This window comes from Polypterus senegalus, chromosome 11, assembly GCF_016835505.1.
Source record: "Polypterus senegalus isolate Bchr_013 chromosome 11, ASM1683550v1, whole genome shotgun sequence".
Taxonomy (NCBI): domain Eukaryota; kingdom Metazoa; phylum Chordata; class Cladistia; order Polypteriformes; family Polypteridae; genus Polypterus; species Polypterus senegalus.
Genome location: NC_053164.1, coordinates 99,506,064 through 99,529,478, shown reverse-complemented (window position 1 = coordinate 99,529,478; position 23,415 = coordinate 99,506,064). Strand labels below are relative to the sequence as shown.

The following is a 23,415-nucleotide window of genomic DNA, read 5'->3' as shown; positions in this document are numbered from 1 at the left end:
CAAGGCTACAAGTCCATCTCCAGAGATCTTCATGTTCCTTTGTCCACTGTGCGCAACATAATCAAGAAGTTCACAACACATGGCACTGCAGCTAATTTCCCTGGACGTGGACAGAAGAGAAAAATTGATAAAAGACTGCAACGAAGGATAGTCCGAATGGTGGATAAACAGCCCCAATCAACTTCAAAACATATTCAAGCTGTTCTGCAGACTCAGGGTGCAACAGTGTCAGCTCGAACTATCCGTTGACATCTGAACGAAATTAAACGCTATGGCAGGAGAGCCAGGAGGACCCCACTGCTGAAACAAAAACATAAAAAAGCCAGACTGGAGTTTGCCAAAATGTACTTGAGGAAGCCAAAATCCTTCTGGGCGAACGTCTTGTGGACAGATGAGCCCGAGGTAGAGGTTTTTGGTAAAGCTCATCATTATTCTGATTACAGAAAATGAAATGAGGCCTACGAAGAAAAGAACACAGTACCTACAGTCAAAGATTCTAAGATGATTTGAGGATGTTTTGTTGCCTCTGGCACTGGATGCCTTGACTGCACGCAAAGCATCATGAAATCTGAAGACTACCAAAAGATATTGGTAGGGCTAATTTTGAGCAGATGCGACAAAGTCTAAGTAGGATAGACTGGGATAAGCTTTTAAATGTGGAGACAGTCAAGGAGCAGTGGAACAGGTTTAAAAATGTTTTAAATGTAATACAGGACAGATACATACCTAAATTTGGAATTAATAGGAAACTAAAAAAAACTCCACGGTGGATTAATAAAGACTTAAAAAAGAAGTTGCAAAGAAAAAAAAACTGCTGTATGAGGCATATAAGACTAATGACTGGAAAGTGAATTCGTAGAGCGTATGAGAACATGAGGGCAACCATTAAGAAGGATATCAGGGAGGCTAAAAGACAGTTGGAGAGGAATATAGCAGATAAGGCAAAAGAAGACCCCAAGAGATTCTTTCAGTATTTTAGTAGTAAAAGAACAGTTAAGGAGGAGGTCAAGTTCATCAGTAATAGTAAAGGGGAATTAAAAGATACAGACAGTGAAATAGCAGATGCCCTAAACTTACATTTTTCTGAGGTCTTTACAAGTGAGCAAGTGGAAAACCTCCCAGAGGTAAACGTGACTACTAAGGAGGTACTGAGGGATTTGGAAATTGTAGAGGGAGAAGTGCTGCTCAGATTAAATAAGATGAAATAAGATGGCTAGTGAGTACATATATAAACCCTTGACACATATTTTTAGGAAGTTACTGCGCACTGGAGAGATTCCGAAGGACTGGAAAATGGCAAATATCATCCCATTATATAAAAAGGGTGACAGGGCAGATCCAGGCAACTATAGGCCAGTAAGCTTAACATGCATCACAGGAAAATTAATGGAAGGAATTATTAAGGATAAGATTGAGCAACACATGGCAAGGACAAGAGTTATTCTGAACAGTCAACATGAGTTCAGAAGAGGGAGGTTGTGTTTTACTAACATGCTGGAATTCTATGAGGAGGCAACAAAAGGATACAATCAAAGTAGAGCTTATGATATTATTTATCTGGACTTTCAAAAAGCATTTGATAAGGTGCCACATGAGAGGTTGGGCATCAAGTTAAAAGAACTGGTAGTTCAGGGTGATGTTTTTAGATGGGTGCAGAATTGGCTCAGACACAGGAAGCAGAGGGGGATGGGGCGAGGAACCTCATCAGAACTGGCCGATGTTAAGAGTGGTGTTCCACAGGGGTCAGTGCTAGGGCCGCTGCTATTTTTAATATATATAAATGATTTAGATAGGAATATAAGTAACAAGCTGGTTAAGTTTGCAGATGATACCAAGATAGGTGGATTAGCAGATAATTTGGAATTCGTTATATCATTACAGAAGGACTTGGATAGCATATCGGCTTGGGCAGATTTGTGGCAGATGAAATTTAATGTCAGTAAATGTAAAGTATTACACATAGAAAGTAAAAATATTAGGTTTAAATACACAATCAGCAGTCGGAAAATCGAGAGTACACCTTATGAGAAGGATTTAGGAGTCATAGTGGACTCTAAGCTATCAACTTCCTTACAGTGTTCAGAAGCCATTAAGAAGGCTAACAGAATGTTAGAATATATAGCACAATGTGTGGAGTACAAGTCCAAGGAGGTTATGCTCAACCTTTTTAATGCACTGGTGAGGCCTCATCTGGAGTACTGTGTGCAGTTTTGGTCTCCAGGCTACAAAAAGGACATAGCAGTGCTAGAAAAGGTCCAGGGAAGAGCGACTAGGCTGATTCCAGGGCTATAGGGGTTGAATTATGAGGAAAGATTAAAAGAGCTGAGTCTTTACAGTTTAAGCAAAAGAAGATTAAAAGGTGACATGATTGAAGTGTTTAAAATTATGAAGGGAATTAGTACAGTGGATCGAGACTTGTATTTTAAAATGAGTTCATCAAGAACACGGGGATATAGTTGGAAACTTGTTAAGGGTAAATTTCGCACAAACATTAGGAAGTTTTTCTTTACACAAAGAACGATAGACACTTGGAATAAGCTACCAAGTAGTGTGGTAGACAGTAAGACGTTAGGGACTTTCAAAACTCGACTTGATGTTTTCTTGGAGGAAATAAGTGGATCGGACTGGCGAGCTTTGTTGGGCTGAATGGCCTGTTCTCGTCTAGAGTGTTCTAATGTAGGGCCCGTTGTCAGAAAGCTGGGTCTGCATCAGAGGTCATGGGTGTTCCAGCAGGAAAATAACCCCAAACATACCTCTAAAAGCACCCAGAAATGGTTGAAGACAAAGCGCTGGAGAGTTCTGAAGTGACCAGCAATGAGTCCGGATCTAAATCAGATTGAACAGTTTTGGAGAGATCTCAAATTTGCTGTTGGGAGACCTTGAGCAGTTTGCAAAAGAAGAGTGGTCGGAAATTCCAGTTGAGAGGTGTAACAAGCTCGTTGATGGTTATTGGATTTCAGTTATTTTTTTCCAAAGGGTGTGCAACCAAATATTAATTTGAGGATGCCAATAATTTTGTCAAGCCCGGTTTTTGAGTTTTGTGTGAGATGATGTCAGATTTGGCTTTTTTTTCTGTTTTTTTGTGTTGTTCCAATGCACATAAAGGAAATAAACATGTGTATATCAAAACATTTGTAATTGCAACAATTTTCTGGGAGAAATGGTGCATTTTCTGGGAAAAATCCAGGTGTGCCGATAATTTTGGCCATGACTGTATTTCTGTTATGAAAAGAAAAATACAGGATTCTGTATCTTAAGTTTGGGGTTTATATGTTAATTCAGCCTCCCACTGTCATTCTGTAATGTTAACTGTACAAATATCAGCATTGTGAAAATTTGAATACAGTTCAGGCATATTCATTCATGACTGTGCAGATGATTTTAGCATGAATAACAATTAATAAAATCAAAAACATTTTTCTCAAGTTGACAGCTATTCTTAAAAAAGGATTGGCTGTGCAGAAAATTATAATTAAGCAAATGAGTGTCCTTTGAGTAAATTTCTTTTAGTATGAGAAGTACCATATATAATAAAGACATATGACAATGAAAGTATTTTTGGTACCTAAACCAAGCCTTCAATTAGAAAAATGTAGAATTTTTTACATAAGTCACATTGTTTGAGTGACTCACATTTGACCTGTTCAGGTGACTTACTGTATTAATTTTTCTACAACATGCGCTGAGACTCAATTTATTGAAACACAAAAATAGTTCTTTCTAAAAGGCTTATTACCGATAGTGGTGATAATAGTTCCAGAAAAGAAGAATGCGCTTGCCAGATCCCAGCGGGTTGAGAAGTTTGACGAGACGCTGACAGGGTCCACTCCAGAGCCAACTGCAAGCACCACATCCTGGTACAGATGCATAAATATGAAGATGGTTAGAGGATTCTTTCAGATGCTGTACTTCAGCATCTTTCATATGCCAAACCCACAGATCTCTGAACTATCACAATGACTGTACCACCCTGAATCCCATCTCTTTGGTTGCTCCCATATCCCCAGAGTAGTACCGCTATAAGTTCATCCAGTTGTTCAGGACTGACGCAGCTGTGGTTCAGAAGGAAATAGCTTTTCTTGATGTATACGTCTATGTGTTGTTGGCTCTCATATGGTTCCTCAAGGACTCTAAAAATGAAGGCCCCTAACACCAGATAAAACAACACCGCCACAAAGATAGTTAGGAGTGTCTTCTTGCGCATAACGTTGCTTTCACTTGATTCTGTAGAAGGATGATGCTCAGTCTCTGATTGTTCCTCCCTTAGAAAGGACTGTTGTGAGCAGAATGTCTCGTGTGTCAAGGGCTTGTCGACGTCGGCCAGCTCTGAGGTGTTCACTGGGAAGGTTAAAAAAAGTGACATTAATCAGACAGGAGTATCCAGTCACTGAGAACATCTGGCATGACAAATATGAACGGCATCACTCTGCAGTCATGTGTACATAATGATAATATTCTTAGACCCCACCGACACTCTCCGAACAGCCAATAAGCGCAGAACTGAGTATCCATTTTTGTCCACTACTAGTCCAGTAAGTATTTAAGTATTTAAGTGACTCAAACACACATTTGGGAGTGTATTTCAAATCCATTCTACTATCCACACAATTTATTTACTCATAGCCTCCATTCCAAGGAGTGAGTGCCTATTCCAAAGACACTCAGTACATGACAATCCCACTCTCACTCAAAACAGGCCAATTAGAAGCCACGATTTACTAGAATGTGACTGAAATCAGGGATTCTGGAAGAAATCCATGTGAACACATGAAAAAACAGTGACCTGATATTTAATTTAACTTAGGGTCCTGGAGCAGTGGGTTGAGAGCTCCTCTAATACGTGCCACAAATGCATTTCCTTAGTTATTCAGCATAACAAGCAACTACTGATGGTGTATCTTTTCTAAAACTAATATATAAACTAACTGAATACAGTAGTTGGAAAACCTATTGGTTCTATTTTGTGATTAAGTTACAGCATACAAACAAGCTTTTACTTGTGCACAGCTGTCGCGCAATTCTTTTCTTTTGTTTTTAGAATTGGAACAAAGACAGCTTAAATGACTGTTTCATGGTCACACATGGGCCATACATGGGCATCAAACTGTCAAGCATGTAATTTAAACAGAGGCACTCTAGCTGTAAATCCACACCATTCATCTAGTACCAACATTTTTTCTGTTCCATTACTTTTGTACATAATAAAAAGTGACTACACTTTCAACATAAATACGTATGTTCGATTGACTCTGAACAGGTCCTAGCTATGAAACTCAGTGTCTTGCTCTGCCTGCCTCCATTGCTCTACATGTCACAATACTCTGGAAGATGGAATGCAAACTTGTGTGTAAGTCTTCTAGGCTACTTGTGAAGAGTGTGAATCATCCCCACTGCCAAGACGACTGTCTGTTTTTGGACTCCATGCGTATCATTTATGAAGTTGTGCTTCACTCTTGTAACTTGCCTGACAGTAACTTGTCTAGTAAGTCACTACTGAAATCTAGCTGATTAATGTACATTATATTAATTGCTGCACTGTATTGTTTGGTTGAATTTATTTGTAGAGTGTTTTATATCTACATTTTGTTTGCTAGAATTTATATGTATTATCTACTTGTTTGTTTTTGTGCATGCTTCTAACCTCCTCCTCCTCCTTACTGAGAGAAAGAGTAAAAAAATACAGTAATCCCTCGCTATATCGCGCTTCGACTTTCGCGGCTTCACTCTATCGCGGATTTTAAATGTAAGCACATCTAAATATATATCACAGATTTTTCGCTGGTTCGTGGATTTCTGCGGACAATGGGTCTTTTAATTTATGCTACACGCTTCCTCAGTTTGTTTGCCCTGTTGATTTCATACAAGGGATGCTATTGGCGGATGGCTTAGAAGCTACCCAATCAGAGCATGTATTACATATTAACTAAAACTCCTCAATGCTATAAGATATGCATCCCACGCGGAGCTTGATTGTTTGCTTGTCTCTGCCTCTATCTCACCCTCTCTGACATTCTCTGCGCCTGACGGAGTGGCTGTGAGCAGAGGTGCTGTTTGGACAGAAGCTGTTTGCCTAGTGGATACGAATGCACCTCTAAGAAATGCCGCTTTATCGCAGTGCTTCCAAAAGCACACTTATTGATTTTTTGATGGTTTGTTTTAATCTCGCTCGTTCTCTCTCTCTGACGTTCTCTGCGCCTGATGGAGGAGATGTGAGCAGAGGGGCTGTTTGCACAGAGGCTGTTTGCTTAGAAGATACTGTCGCTCCTCTAAAAAATGCTGCGGCTGATTTACAGTAAGAGCACACGTATTGATTTTTTGATTGTTTGCTTTCTTTGCGAGTGCTCTCTCTCTCTCTCTCTCTCTCTGAAATTCTCTGCTCCTAAAGAGAAGAAGATCTATTTGCATTCTTTTAATTGTGAGAAAGAACTGTCATCTCTGTCTTGTCATGGAGCACAGTTTAAACGTTTGGCTAAAGGGTGTTATTTCATGTCTAGAGGGCTCTAATAATGTTAACAGTGTGTGAGAGTTTATAAGGGCTTAAAATATATAAAAATAACTACACAAAAATTATGGTTTCTACTTCGCAGATTTTCATCTATCGCGGGGGGTTCTGGAACGCAACCCCCGCGATCGAGGAGGGATTACTGTATACAGTATATTGTTGAATTGAAGATATGCCTCTCTCTCTCATTCATTGGTCAAGGGTCCTGTCTTCAGTTCAAAAAGTTTATCCAATGAGGCTTTAGGTTCCTATTTATGATGTGAACTGATCAATTTGTAAATATGTATTTAACAATGCTTTAGCATTGCAAGCTTTGGGCATATGACTGGATAACTGACATATGGTCACTATTGGCTTCTGTTATATCATAAATTTTTTTCACTCCATTCTACATGAAAACATGAGATTCAAAATTTTTCTCAGCCATCACTACAAAGTACATGGCACACATAACATAAAAACTATCATTTTTGGGAGTAGTATTGCTTTAAAAGGTCTTTCTATTTCAATTAGACAGGAGAATTTTTGAAGCTTTTTAGCAGGGTTGGTAAACAGATGTTACCTGTTATCTTCCAAAATGTTACTAGGACAAAACCAAACATTAATTAAAATGAAACACTAATCAAGATCAGTGTTCCTTGAGTGGTAAGTCTCTAGCGAAAAGTTTCCTTTGTTCATGAGAGTTTGGATGCTTCAAAGAAGGTGAACAAGCACAGCTTTTTGCTCATTGTTATATCTGATATATCTCCGTGAAAATCAGCATGTGTCTGAAAATGAAGGGGATGCAGAGTAGGCTCAATAAAAGAATCATTTGCACTCTGAACATTGGCAAAGACATGACACCATCTGGATGAAACAAGTACACTCATGACATCAGACCCTGTTATGGGGGTGGAAGCCAATGATATGACAATTTCACAACAATGGAATCACAAAATCACTGGAACGAAAACACACAGAAAGTCAACTTTTTTAGTTATGCCATAAAGATTTGGGGACCATTGGTTCTGTAAATTGGCTGTGGCTAAATGTTTTGTTGATGCCTAATCTTTAGTCAGTGACTGTAAATGAGTTGTTTATGTTGTAAAGCTTTGAAAATAATAACAAGCAAAAACACAGTAAAATGTAAATTTGTTAGGTTTTCAAATGATAAATCTTTCAGTTGGTGAGGGACTGGTTGTGCCTGTACTGTTTGACTGGCAGAGCAATTTCTGGTGAGCAGATTCTTGTGGATGTGCTGTAATAACTTCTTTGGGTGTCTAGCTGACCTGCAGTTACAGGTGATGCACCCCCCTTTAAGTATTTTGAAATGACTTCTCATTCTTCTAATGTTTAATTTGCTCTTATTGGACAATATCTTGCTTTCTTATCTATGTTTTGTATTTCCAAGATGATGTGAATCACTTTCATTGATTCTATGTTCATGTATTAAAAAAATAACGGAATAGTAACGCATAGACAGACACAGTCAGTTGTGTGCTATTCTTGTGAGCCTTTAAAAACCTCATTAATTAGTCTTATTAAAGGTATGACTTTAAGACTCTCCTTGATAACACCTAACATTTAGTTTCCATTTAAACCAGCTGTCCTATTATAATGTTTACACCTTCCAATGGAAAGAAATACTCTTATGGAGGGAGAATGTGCAGACATGACATAACTCAGAAAATTATATATGTTAATTTCTATACCTTTTTCCCTCTTGTATATTTCAAAGTAACTTACTCAGTTTCTTAGTAATGTCTTTTGATTTTATCTCCTTAGCAAGTAAAAGACCATATGCCACTCAAAACATAAACACAAAATGTCACGTTTTAGAGTTAACTTTTAAATTCAATAGTCAATTAAGCAGTGATATTCATACAAGCAAAAAGCATCACAAACAAAATTCTAAACTCAAAATCACAAAAGAAAAAGGACATTTGAAAACAATGCACAAGTCAGAAACAATGAAAACTGTACCAATCTAAAATATATTTTAAAGCAAAATTAATAATGAATCCTGAAACCCCAAAAGAAAAATAAAGGTGAAAAACTTGACTAGTAAACTTCTATTCAAGAACAAAAAAGATATTCAAAATGAAAAAGGGGGAACTCCAGAATAAGCAAGAATAAGCAAACAAAATCTCTAAGAAATGAAACGTCTAATAACATGAAATGGAAGGACCTATTTAGTTGCAGGAGCCCTCCAGACAAGACACTGAAACTTAATGGCCCAACCCTATGGGGAAGCCCCAGAAACCCTTAAACAAGACAGCCTCAAGTGGCTGCCATAGCGACAACTCACCTGAGATGACAGGAAGCCCTGCCCTCCTGGGCTCAATTGAGAAGAAAAACGAGGGAAATGAATAATAGAATGTGCAGTCAATTACTGAGGAGGGGACGCTGGGATGCTGTTGCCACTCCTCCAATGTTAACAACACTTTTCGTAAAATTTGCCCTGCACTTTTTTGCTCTTGTTTTATTTCTTTATTATACGTGTAGTTCGTGGATGCAGCTGACTCGAATTGTATGGATTTGATTTAAATTTTTATGGACTTTACCTTGACTGGGAACAACTGAATCTGTGGATCACGGGACAAGACCTATGAACATTTCTTTGTACCTGGCGATCTAGGAACCTGGGATGATCTGTCTCCTTAATTATAGTTGCTATGCTGGTCTGCTCTTGATTCATTTTATTGTGCTTTATGATTAAAAACTGGTCTGATGTTTACACCCACCTGGCTTGTGTCTCTGGGATGATCATGCCTGTAATACCCAGTGTTACTTGTTTGCGGCTGTATGTTGGAACCTCCAAATCCTGCTACCTCCTCCTGCTATGCTTTCTGCTGCTTTGCTATCGCTGCTCATCGCCGCCACCGCACCCGCCCCTCTCACCGGCTCCGCTGTGCTGCTTCTCCACTGCTATCAGATAAGTATTGCTCAGTATCATGCTAAAATACTCTCGTGACAAACTCCTTCATATTAAACAGTTTGTCCAGAGCAAATGGTCTGACTGGAATATTCTAAAAGACACCAGTATTTTGTGGCGCCTGAAATATGTACATCATGGGTCAGATCGCCACCACCGCCGGGCTGCGAATGAAAAGATCACAGGCAGTATTTGCTCAGGAATACGCCATCCTATTCGTGGCCCTGGAAATAGAAGTGTCATTGTGCCAAATTTACAGTATGTGAAAATAAATTCCGGTCATGGCTCTGTGCAAAAAGAAGTCTCATCAACTAATATTGCATTGTTTAATTTGAGATCTGTTAATGGCAAAGCATTGGTGCTGTCAGAATTCATCATTGACACCAAACTTGATATGCTGTGTTTAATGGAGACTTGGCAAAAACCGAATGAATTTACATCTCTCACGGAGGCGAAACCACCTGGTTACACTTTCCTCACAGAGCCTCGTAGCTCAAGACAAGGCAGAGGACTTGCGGTAATTGTCAGAGTGGATTTAAACATCAAAAGAATCCCAATTCATTGTCCATTGTCTTTCGAGTGTCTGGCTCTTAAACTAATAACGGAATCAGGTCCTGTCTTACTCATTGTTCTTTATCGTCCTCCAAAATACAATGCATCCTTCTTAACTGATCTGACTGAACTATTAACCTTTTCCCAGAGAGTCATTTATCTTGGTGATTTCAACATCCATTTTGACATCCCACATCTAAACTGAGAAATTAATTCTTATCCTTATTGGACTGTTTTGACTTGACACAACATGTTGATTTTCCCACCCACTCTGGTGGTCATATATTGAATCTGATCTGTACTTCTGGACTATCTGTTGCCAACATTTACAGCACTGACTTGGGATTCTCTGACCATAAAGCAGTACTTTTCACTGTCTCATTACCTCTCCGTCCTCTTACCTGTAAATGACAAATTTCTTACAGAAACCTTAAAAATATCTGTCCCTCTATCCTTTCTGGATCCATTTCTGATCTTTTACTGTCTTCACCTATTCCATCAACACTAGATAGTCTTGTTGACCACTATAACTCAGCCCTTCATTCAGCATTAGATAAAACAGCTCCTTTAAAACATAAGGAGGTTTCCTTTAAGCGTTCAGCTCCTTGGTATAATTCAGAATTGCGATCTATGAAAGCAGCTGACCGAGGCCTTGAGAGAATGTCATGTATGTCTGGCCTCACTGTGCACATCCAGGCTTTCTCTGACCACCAAAGTGCTTACAGAGAAGCACTAACTGCTGCTAAGAACACCCACTATGGCAGAATAATAGAAAGTGGCCACGATAACCCAAGGGTTTTGTTCTCTGTAGTTAATAAACTACTCCAACCAAAATCTGGCCCAACTACCTCTTCTACTGAAGTCTGTGAGAAATTCCTCCACTTTTTCCATAACAAAATTAAAGATCTAAATAATTCAACTAACATAAATACATCATCTGTTTATATCTCTCCCTGTTTTCCCACTCCATCCAGCTCCTTCTCTAAGTTCTCACCAGTCACATCTGCTTTTGTTAATGACCTGCTTTGTAAGATGAGGCCAACTACTTGTGTACTGGACCCCATTCCCACCACACTACTTAAATCCTGCCTTCATGCCATAATCCCGACTATTACAACAATAATAAACTCATCCCTTGACACTGGCTCTGTGCGCTCACTTTTAAAATCGCTTCTGTAACCCCAATGTTAAAAAGTCTGGTCTTGATGCTGACAATCTTAACAATTTCCGGCCTATTTGCCACTTACCTTTTCTGTCAAAAGTTCTTGAGTGTTGTAGCTTCCCAACTCACCAATTACTTAACTTCTAATAATTTGATGGAACCCTTTCAGTCTGGTTTCAGGGCGCAGCACAGCTGTGAAACTGCTCTGCTATGGGTAACCAATGATTTGCTTATGGCAGCAGACTCTGGACAAACCAGCATATTAATTCTGTTAGACCTCAGTGCAGCATTTGACACTGTCAGACATGACATTCTACTGTCCAGAATGGAGAACATGCTGGGTATCTCTGGCACTGCCCTCCAGTGGTTCAAGTCCTATCTGACTGATAGGCAAGAGTTTGTTAGTCTTGGCAACAGCAGATCCAGCTCAGTGCCAGTCACACAAGGAGTTCCTCAGGGCTCTGTCCTCAGTCCTTTGCTTTTCTGTATTCATATGCTTCCCCTTGGCCATATTATTCGTAGCTTTGGACTGGGTTATCATTTTATGCAGATGATACTCAACTCTATTTCAATGTTAAAAGTGGAACTTCATCAGAGCTTTCTCAGCTCACAACTTGCCTCAGTGAAATTTAAACCTGGATGGAGCAGAACTCTTTAAATTTAAATCGCAACAAAACGCAACTCCTGCAAATTGGGACTAAAATGCAACTTAATAAAATGAGCTCTTTCCCAGTCCATCTTGGCGGTGATCTCATCAGACCTGCCTCTACTGCAAAGAATCTTAATGTAAGTTTTTGATTCCTCCCTTTCTTATTCCGCCCACATAAATCACATTAAGAAACTTTCTTACTTTCACCTCCATAACATATCATGTGTTTGCTCCTTCCTCTCCTTTTCTAACGCTGAGAAACTTGTCCATGCTTTTATCACATCCCGCATCAATTATTGTAATTCCCTACTGGCAGGTGCCCCTTCTAATCTTATATCACAGCTCCAGCTTATTCAAAACTCGGCTGCAAGAGTCCTTACTCAAACCAGCAACAGTTAGCACATCACACCCATCCTGCTTCGCCTTCACTGGCTCCCTGTGTCTTATAGAATTGAATATAAAATTCTACTAATAACCTACAAAGCCTTAAATGACCTTGCACCAAACTACATCAGTGACATTCTCCATCACTATGTGCCTGTCCATCCACTAAGGTCCTCTGATTCTGGCAATCTTGTTGCACCCCACACAAATCTACACTCCATGGGTGACAGGGCCTTCAGCTGTATAGCGCCCAGACTCTGGAATGACCTACCGAAATTAATCAGATCAGCTGACTCCATGAATTCTTTTAAAAAACAACTCAAAACTCATCTGTTCAGGAAGGCTTTCAGCTCTGCCTGACTTTATTACCCTTCTTTCAGTTTACCTCTCTGTCAAGATCCTCATGTAACCTGTGTGTGTGTACTAGACCATTAATTATGTTGTCTTTTAGGCTTTCTCTGAATTTCTTTCTCTGAATTTACTATCTTACTCTTCTTTATTTATTTATTTGGTTTAGTACAATGCTATGTGCTGTATACCCTGCCGTTCTTTCTTAAACTCTGTGAAGTGCCTTGAGTACGGGAAAGGAACTATATAAATAACATGTATTATTATTATTAGTATTATTAATAGACAAGTAGAAAATAATTTATCAGTAAAAAGAAAATAATAGAAAACTGTTCCCAAAAATAAATTTGTTAGCAAAGAATGACAAAAAAATGTAAAAAAAAACTAAATCCAGGAGCAGAGCCCCAGCAAGAACCTGATGCTGTAGTTTCAAGTTTAGCTGTGCTTAAAATGTTTTTCATTTTTGTCCAAAGTCAAAATTGAGCCTCAGATATCATCAGCATAACTGTCAAAGAAGAAAACATATTGCAATTTCTCAGCTAAAACGGAAGCTGAAAAATTGAGTTTAAGAGTTATTTATTATTGTTGGACTCTTGACCAATGAATGAGGGCGGGAGCAGTATAATGGGAATGCCTTTCCTGTTTTGTACACTGATTTTTTTCCAGAAGTAAATATTAATAATACTTTAGCAAAAATGCATGTTTTGCACATTTTTAGCATATGATAAAATAAAACTTGACATGTGGATTACGTGACATAAGCAATGCAAGTATTTTTTTATATTTTCCATGGATATTTTTGACATCATTTCCCATTGTACAGTGCTGCCCACCATTGAGTTCAATTATATCATAAACTTGTTTCTCTTGTTTTGCTTGAAACATGAAATTATTTTTTTTTTCGTTGGTTATAACTACACATGGGGTAAGTAACAAATTAAAATATGTCATTTTGGGTGGAGTAATTCTTTAAATTGTAGTATTAGTGATGTTGTTTGTAACATTTATTTTACTTCATTTTTTATTTAATGTTTTGGCTCTAGTGATTGGTTCAAGTATCTTATTTTATTTTTTTCTACTTAGGCAACAATTCTACCTGCTGCTTTTACTTCCATATGTCTCCTGTGTATTTCTCATCCTTTAAAACGTATACAAAACACGTGCATATTCCAAAGTTGTTTTTATAAATACTGTGTTAGATTAGTTTTAGGATGTTTGACCCACCTCTTCAAGTACCTCTTTGGACCATGGCATTCATTTCAGGCCCACTGATGCAGTAGATACTTAGATTTCTTATTAATCAAACACTTCATTTTTATGATTATTTTGAAGAGGATGTGCATTACAGATTCCCATGGATTTGTTTTTTGTGTACCATTGGTTTTTATATGAATTAATTTTATACCTAGCATTTATATTGTATTGATAAATTATTTAGGTTTTCTCAAACCTCCATTGTCGATTGGAAAAGCTGGCTGTCTCAATGAAGTTTATTAATATTTTATGATAGATTCAGATAGTCATTTTCCAAACCTGCTTATCCAGGGCAGGGTTACAGGGAAACTGGGGCCTATCCCAGTAATCAACACAGGACACCAGTCTATCGCAGGGCAAACACAGACTCACTACGGCTAATTTAGCAATGCCAATTCATCTAACTTGCATGTTTTTAAGCTGTGAGAGGAAACTGAAGTACCCAGAGGAAACCCACACCAACACAGAGAAAAAATCCAAACTACATGCAAACAGCATCTAGGACATTATAATAAAATAATAATAATTATTATTTGTATATATATAGCACTTTTCTCACTAGTCAAAGAGCTCAGCAAATGCAGGTTAAGGGACCAACAGAGCAGAGTCCCTATTGGCATTTACGGGTTTCCAAACAGGCAACCTTCCGATTGCCAGTGCAGATCCCTAGCCTCAGAGCCACCACATGAACATGAACTCGGTCTTCCTGTTATGAGACAGCAGCACTACCTGTGGACCACCAAAATAGGTGAAAAGCATATGCTGAGTATGCTGAAAAGTAATGTAAACTTTTTCAACAGTGAAAGTTGAAAAACTATATGTAAAACACAACTCACTATACACAAAACTAGTCCGTGTTAGAAACTGGTGAGATAAGTATTAATTATAATTCTGCAATGGGCATTTTTGAACAAATTGTGAAAATAATTGATATATATATATATATATATATATATATATACTTACATCATGTACATATTTTCTGGGTTAGAAACAATTTAAATATTTGAATAAAACATTTAGGAATGCCATAGAAAGTTTAGAACAGTAAGGTGGAGCAATATTTCTTATTTTGATATTTAAGTTTATCTCCTATATTTCAAATTTGTGAGGCTGTAGAGATTTTAAATTTACCCTGTGTGCATTAATGGTCCTGTGATGGACTGGAGCCCTGCTCGGCAGCATAATTCTCAGTTTTGGTATCCAAGGTGTCATTTAAGCGCATTGTTTCTCACTTTAAATGGATTATTCAGGTTGTTCTTACTTTTTATCATTTTGTTGGTGATGTCATGTTGGTACCATTAGGTGTTTCCTCCTCCTCTGAAATAATTTGTGGTTGGTAACGGCACTCATTATTGGATATGTGATCAACCACAGTGTTGCACGTCATACCAATACATTCGAACAGTATTTAAAGATATTATTGCAGCAATGACAGAATCTAAGATTTCAAAAAATCAAACAATGAATGGTTTTAGCTGTTTAGGGAAAGGATATTAATGTGGTCAGGACTTTGCTTTGATCTAATGAGTTTACAGTTTTTTTTAATGTTTTGTGCTGTGGCATATCGACTCTTTACCTTTCTGGTTTAGAGATTGGCTCTCTTCATTTGACTCTTCTTTGATTTATCTGTTAAGAGTTTATTTTCTGGTCCCTGCAGTCAGCTTGTCCAATTGACTTACAACCCAGGACTAGTTTATGACTGGAACAGGATTCAGCCCCCTGAGATACTGAATTGGAGTAATTAGCTTTAAGTACACAATGTCATAAGTGGACTGTAGGGGCAAATTCAACATGTCCCTGAACCCAAACATAAACACAGGAGTCCAAAATGACAATCAAAAAGAGGTTTTATTAAAAGAGACCTGAAAAAGCAGTGCAGGTGAACAACAAAGTACAACAAAACAGAAAAACAAAAAGCACCTCAGCACTTGGCACCTAGTCAAACAGCAGTAAAACCTTGGCTATTTTGTCACTGGTATTCTCACCTACTCAACTTCTAGCACTCTAACACGAAAGGGAGGAAGGTCCCTTTATACTGTGCCGCAGACTACTTCCCCACTGTAAGCACTTCTGGGGTCCCAGCTGACATCATCAATCTGTGGTATTGTATGGGCAGACTTCTCCCTAGCAGCACCAGCTGTTTTTGTAAGCTAGCCACACTGCAGAGGAACATTTTAGTTGTTTTCCCCAGTACTCTAGAGAGATTACAACTTGATACTCCATCATGGCCTGTGGAGCCTAACTAGTACTTACAGGATATTGCATTAGGATATTGAGTTAGCTGATTCTGCTATAGCAGCATTCCCTGGTCACCAATAAGAGTACAGCACCCCAGACTAACGTAAAGTATATCATATATCTCACAACAATTCACTAACCAAGCCAAATTTTCAGTTTTGAAAACAGTTCTAGCCACTGCACCATACAAAATACAGCAGGTCAAGTTTTTGAGGGATGAGATATAAAGTACATTCTAGTAATAAAAGGTATGAATGCACAGGAGATGCACTGTATGGCTGCCATTAGATTTAATCTTCATATTGCTATTGCTCATAACTGTCATGATGAAAACATTATTTTGTATACAACGCTCATGATGGCATATAGTAAATCACAAAATGGGTGAGTAAATAATCAACAACCAATGAGTTTTGTTTTTCTAACACTGAGCAATCTGAAGATTAAGTCATCAAACCGTGAATTAGGACACACAATCTTGTGTAGTGGAATTATTATATGGAAAACCCTTGTCTCAATAGCTCAAGCCAAAAGCACATGGATGGAATGTCAAATCCAATTCCAGGATCTTAAAGCCTACAAGATGTTGGATTACATTACTAGCAATCACAATGGATGACAAATTACATGAATCCATGCAGGCTTTTTAGCACACGTGCAAATATCCATAGTATTGTGAGGTTGCTGAATTCTGTAAGCCACTGAATGTGATATCAGAGAGTACAAAGTCTTTCCAGAAGTGCCGAGCTTAGTCATAGACTCAGCCCTTTAATTTTCCTTTTTTCAGTTCTGTTGTTTGTTGGACACATGTGAGTAGGAGACATATTCCAGGCTTCTGTATTACCTGTAATTCCACTTCACCACTTACACCATATCTTCTTTCATCCTCAGATCTGAGGATTCTCTACAGGAGGAGCTCTGACATCACTTCTGCCACTAGTTCAGAAATCCCACCTCTCCTGCTTCAGGACTCATATAAGAGTCCACACCACTGGAAGAAGGCAGTCATGTTGAGACTCGCATCTGCATAAGACACATTGTTTCAGCTGTTTGTTGAGTCCACATCTTGTTTACTTTTTTTTTTATTGCCATACGATCTACAATTAAACTGGGATCACTTCTGGTGTCCCAACCCTTTATGATTTGTCCCACTATTGCAATTTAGGACAAAATCAAACAGATCTTTTTGATTTTGTAGGGGTGAATCATAGAACAATCTGACTGAGTCACTGTGGATGTCAACCTACATGACTGGAATTTATGGGAATGCACTGCGCCTGTCCCAGCATGCTAAGATTATGTAAATTAAGTCTGCGACTAAAAGTTGTGTAGTGTAACAGGGGTTTTAGTTTAAATGATTCTCATGGAGAGTTTGTTTTATTACTTATTTTGATTATTAGTTGTTAAAATATTTTCATTGTTGTTTTCCTGTTTAACTTCAGTAAAAACTGGATCATAAAAAACATGCTGTTAAAAATAAAGAAAGTGAGCACAAGATGAAAAAGTAAACCATGCAGAGTGTAACTAAGTTGTATGACTAGTAGTGCTAAAATCCTAGTGTTTCCACCAAATGAAAGAAATGCTGCAATGAATTGATTATTACCTATTGAAATTAGCCTAACTGATCAAAATTCTGTTATTAGAGAACTTTCCTAAAATATGCAGTTGCCCCAGAATGACAATAAAAACAAAAATGTGAAACAAAAGACAGTTACAGTTTAATGAGATGCGATGAAGACATTCAAAAAGAATTATATTTCTGCCTTGATTTAAACCTTAAATCAACTAATTAACTTCATTAATACATCAACAAGACTTTTCACTCTTGTTAATTTTTTTAATAAAGCCACAGTATTGTAGGCTCCAAAATGTGAATGTTGGGTCTTTAAAATAAATATAAAGAACATGGTGTTCCACCGCTAAATCTCAGATAAATACTAAAGTTACTCGTGAGACAGAGAATTGCACTGTCTGGCGACTGATTTTTTAATTTTTATACAACCTGCTGTGTTTCACTTCCTGTCTGGACAGCGAAGACAGCTGACAGCAATTAAGTTGCAGTTAGCTGCATTCCAACGAAACATCTGAGAATTCACAAGTCAGCATCTCTGGGAGGTGTGGAAATAAAAGAAGAGCTTTAGTAGAAAAACACAAGTCAATTTTGGGCAAATAAGCAAGAATTTTAAAATGAATGGGATGCTGGGCCTTTGCAAAGCACTTACAGTAAAGTCTATCATCCATCTTCCAATCCTGCCTGTCATATCAATTCAAGTTACAAGCTTAATAATCATTTTTTAATTATTTTAGCTGTGCAAGATCTGACATTAATTTTATCTTAGTCATTAGTTCCTTTTGTTTCATGAGTGCATATTATACTATGATCGATTCTAAAGTAATTATAACTATTAGTTTCTCCAAAAAAATAACCAGTAAAAGTCACTTTTTTATTGAAAGTATGCACCAAAAGTAATGACAATATTGCAAAAGGTGGAAATATTGTAAAAAGAAGTTAACTTTTCTATTAATTATTTTCTATTTTAACTTAAACTAATCGTTCTGTACACCTCCATCTATAAATATAACATGTCATGTGATTTGCAGAAATTCCCAGATGATTCTGCACTTATGGAGTGTATACATCAGCAAAACCAAGGAACTGATTATTGACTTTCGCCACACCAAAGAGCCTCTGTGTCCAGTCACTATTCAGGAAGTGGATTTAGAGTTGGTCCACTCCTAAAAGTGCTTATGGGTCCACATTAATGACAAGTTGGACTGGTCTCTGAACACAGAGGAACAATATAAGAAAGGGCAGAGCAGACCCTTTATTTTTTACGAGTCTGTTTTCCTTTAATGTGGGAAGTGACATCCTTCACACCTTCTAAAATTTTGTAATGGCGTGTGCAATTTTGTACATTGTGGTGTGCTGGGCTAATGACATCACTTTAAGAGACGCTTACCGAATCAACAAGCTGATGAAAAGGGCAAATTCAGCTATAGGATGCACTCTGGACCCCCTGGAGGTCATAGAAAAGGAGAGAATTAAAACAAAGCTGAGTGCCATTATGAACAATGCTGCACATTCTCACACTAACACTGAGGACTTTCAGCCAACAAAACATTCAGCAGAAGGGTGTCAAGAAATGCTACTGGGGCTCCTTTATACCAACCGCAATATGTCTGCGTAATGCCTCACTGTGTTTTCTTTTCTTTTTTTAAATTTTCTCACTTTTTAGTCATTCTGGTGTGTGTTCAGACCAAAGTGTGGGTGTATATATATACTGTGTATATATATATATATATATATATATATATATATATATATATATATATATATATATATATATATATATAGTCATAAATAAATACATATATATGTATTTATTTATTTAAAGAGCTTCTGTAAAAATACCTCAGGTACAAATAAAGTTCTTTCTATTTATCTATCTATCAACAGTGCATCCGGAAAGTATTCACAGAGCATCACTTTTTCCACATTTTGTTATGTTATAGCCTTATTCCAAAATGGATTAAATTAATTTTTTTCCTCAGAATTCTACACACAACACCGCATAATGACAATGTGAAAAAAGTTTACTTGAGGTTTTTGCAAATTTATTAAAAATAAAAAAACTGAGAAATCACATGTACATAAGTATTCACAGCATTTGCTCAATACTTTGTCGATGCACCTTTGACAGCAATTACAGCCTCAAATCTTTTTGAATATGATGCCTTGAAGCTTGGCACACCTATCCTTGGCCAGTTTCGCCCATTCTTCTTTGCAGCACCTCTTTCCCTTTATCCTGACTAGTCTCCCAGTTCCTTCTGCTGAAAAACATGATGTTGCCACCACCATGCTTCACTGTAAGGATGGTATTGACCTGGTGATGAGCGGTGCCTGGTTTCCTCCAAATGTGACGCCTGGCATTCACACCAAAGAGTTCAATCTTTGTCTCATCAGACCAGAGAATTTTGTTTCTCATGGTCTGAGAATCCTTCAGGTGCCTTTTGGCAAACTCCAGGCAGGCTGCCATGTGCCTTTTACTAAGGAGTGGCTTCCGTCTGGCCACTCTACCATACAGGCCTGATTGGTGGATTGCTGCAGAGATGGTTGTCCTTCTGGAAGGTTCTCCTCTCTCCACACTCTGACAGAGTGACCATCGGGTTCTTGGTAACCTCCCTGACTAAGACCCTTCTCCCCCGATCGCTCAGTTTAGATGGTCGGCCAGCTCTAGGAAGAGTCCTGGTGGTTTCGAACTTCTTCCACTTACGGATGATGGAGGCCACTGTGCTCATTTGGACCTTCAAAGCAGCAGAAATTTTTCTGTAACCTTCCCCAGATCTGTGCCTCGAGACAATCCTGTCTCAGAGGTCTATAGACAATTCCTTTGACTTCATGCTTGGTTTGTGCTCTGACATGAACTGTCAACTGTAGGACCTTATATAGACAGGTGTGTACCTTTCCAAATCATGTCCAATCAACTGAATTTACCACAGGTGGACTCCAATTAAGCTGCAGAAACATCTCAAGGATGATCAGGGGAAACAGGATGTACCTGAGCTCAATTTTGTACATGAGCTTTCTCAATTTTTTTATTTTTAATAAATTTGCAAAAACCTCAAGTAAACTTTTTTCACGTTGTCGTTATGGGGTGTTGTGTGTAGAATTCTGAGGAAAAAAAATGAATTTAATCCATTTTGGAATAAGGCTGTAACATAACAAAATGTGGAAAAAATGATGCGCTGTGAATATTTTCCTGGGTGCACTCTATCTATCTATCTGTCTGTTATGTTGCATATTTATGCAAATATAGGCATTATTTTTTGTATATTTAACATTTTGGTTTTATGCTGGTGTTATGTTGCATTTCATTATTTCATGTAATATTTGTAATTACTGTGTAGTGTTCTAAGCTCATGGGTGGGAGGGTGTGTAATAAGAATAAACTGAATTGAATGTACGTTGGAAACTGATTAATAGTGGGATATGACATTAAAATAAAAGAAATGTATTTTACAGACAACATTATTATGCTTCAAGTGAAGGAGTAATTTTTCACTGAAAAGGGCACTGAACTAATAAGCACTGATCTAATTTATATCAAAAATAATAAGGGGGAATATTGACAGGTACTGTACACAAGGATTAGGTTTTCATGTCTCTTTTGACATTACAAATGCCTCCAAGACATACTTGTCAGCCAAATGAATAGCTAACTAAGTCTGGCAATGGACAACACCTACTGGTGTATGAAATTGACAGTGGGACACTGTTGGTGACAGAAGTTCTAGAAAAGCTCTCACCCATTAGGAGGAACCTAAAGGTGTCAGGGAATAACACTAAACGGCAGCAATGGGTCTTGTCTCAAGTCAGTACAGTGTCTATATCAATGGTTTTCATCCTCTTTAGAGATGTATAACTCTTCATGGATTTCATGCTAACAACTCAGACTGTGGAACAATGATTTGCAGAGGTGGGACTTGACTCTTGCTATCCAATTTAATGCCTAATATTGACAAGTCACTGTTGGAAAATGTATTTGCATTGGAGACAGACTGCAATATGGTGTTTGTCAATTAGGTCCATCTCTTTCTTGGAGCTGACATTCACTGGATTCACACAATTAGACACTATTGGCAATGTTCTACAATGGTATCTCACTATAGTTGAACGCTATCACCTGTGATGGTCAGTTATTTCTGTTGCCTCTGAAGGACAGTTTGACAAAGTAATGATACATACAAGAACACCCTGTTACCCATCTCACAATCTTATTTGTTGTGGGCCAGCATGTATAAACAAGACAATGCCTGATCACACAGAACAATTTACTGAGATTGCCTTCATAAGGTTTGTATTATTTCACTGGCTTGGTGTGTCTCCAGGCCTGGTCCACATAGATTAGGCAAAGGACAATCTGCTAGACAAAATAAAGTCTACTCTACATTCTTTGCAGACCATTACCTATCTGAGGGACCATCTGCAGAATGCTTCATTACATGTGCCTAAGTAAACCATTCAATTCTAGTATGACATCATGTCATGAAGCATGGCTATTCACATCTATTGATGCTTTGCTTAACTCATACATGTAGTCTGAATCTGGGCCAATACCTTTTTATAATCCAAGATGCTGAACTTTAAACTGTAAAGTTGTTGCCTCAGTCCTCATTTCCAATTACAGTTGCAAAAAACATATGGAAAAAATTGATGTGTGTCTTTATCCTGTAAGTAAAGATATCTACCAAATATACGTTAATCATAATGGTTTTAAGTGGGGCTCTTTTGAAAGCATGAGTCTCGAGGGGGAAAAACATCAGCTAATTTGTGCATGTTGTGCTATTACTAGATAAATACTTTTTAGCACTCAATTATCACTAGCATTTTTTTATTATCTACTTACTAGAGAAAACTTTCCCTTTTCCCGTCCTTTTGGCACATAGAAGCATGTTCCATCTTTATTGTGTGGCCACCTTTATCAAATGAAATGCTGTATCCACTTGGCTCAGATGACTATCATTTTAGATTATTCTTTCCACTTTAGAAAACATTGCCGTGTGCTTCAGTTATAAATGTCACTTCATTTGTTTAATTAGTATGTGGGTAGAATTGAAAGTATATAACAGTGCAAAGATCTGGACCTGGTAGCATGGCAAATTGCCACCTCATGACACACAAATTTTAATTACAATCCCATCTGATGTGTTTCCTTTGTGCAGTTTTGAACATTTTCTCTGTGATTTTTTTTTTTTCCTGGGGTGCTTTACGGTGATAGTTCTTCATTTTTCCTTGTAGGTGAAAAATATTGTGATCTGAATAAGTGACTGCTACTTGTAGACAGAAAAAATGTTAATTTATAAAACTCTTTCAAGTGGTAACCACAATTCCAAGGTACTGGTTTTAAAGAGTTATAAATATAATTGCTTACATTGTTTAATAAGTTAAGCACAGACTCCTCCTACGTCCTAAAGACATTTGTGTTACTTTAATTGGCATCTCTAAATTTTCAAGCTTTGTCTGGATGTGTGGTTGTGCCAGAGATGATTTGGCAGATCTTACCTGGCAACTCTTGTGGGGTAGTTTTCTATTTTGTACCCATGACTGCTAGGATGGGCTCTGTCCAAAGTAAAAATCCTCCATTCTGGAAGAGATAACTGGAGTGAAAGTAGGTTGTCACACTCTTGGAGTCACCCATTGAGACGAGGAATAAACTGTTATCCTTGTGGCATTTTAGCCACCAGACTACATAACCTAAAAAAATCAGTGGAGGAAAAAACATTTGAGCTGAGATGTACACATGGATGAAACGATTTACAATGAATAAGCTGAAACTATTGTGATGGGCGGACATCCCAGCCAGGACTGAACATGAATCCTTAACCAGGCAGGAATCTGTTATAACAGA

General features: G+C 37.9%; 1 protein-coding gene across 2 annotated transcripts in view; it reads right to left on the bottom strand.

The window, feature by feature from the left end:
* Positions 1 to 23,415, bottom strand: part of LOC120539362 (potassium channel subfamily K member 4-like) — a 79,362-nt gene that overhangs the window by 17,836 nt on the left and 38,111 nt on the right. For both annotated transcript variants that reach the window (XM_039769359.1, XM_039769360.1), the window contains exons 2-3: positions 4,016 to 4,338; positions 3,737 to 3,854 (exon numbers count right to left, since the gene is read on the bottom strand). In XM_039769359.1, the coding sequence (XP_039625293.1) occupies positions 3,737 to 3,854; positions 4,016 to 4,338 (441 nt within the window). The remainder of the gene's footprint in view (positions 1 to 3,736; positions 3,855 to 4,015; positions 4,339 to 23,415) is intronic.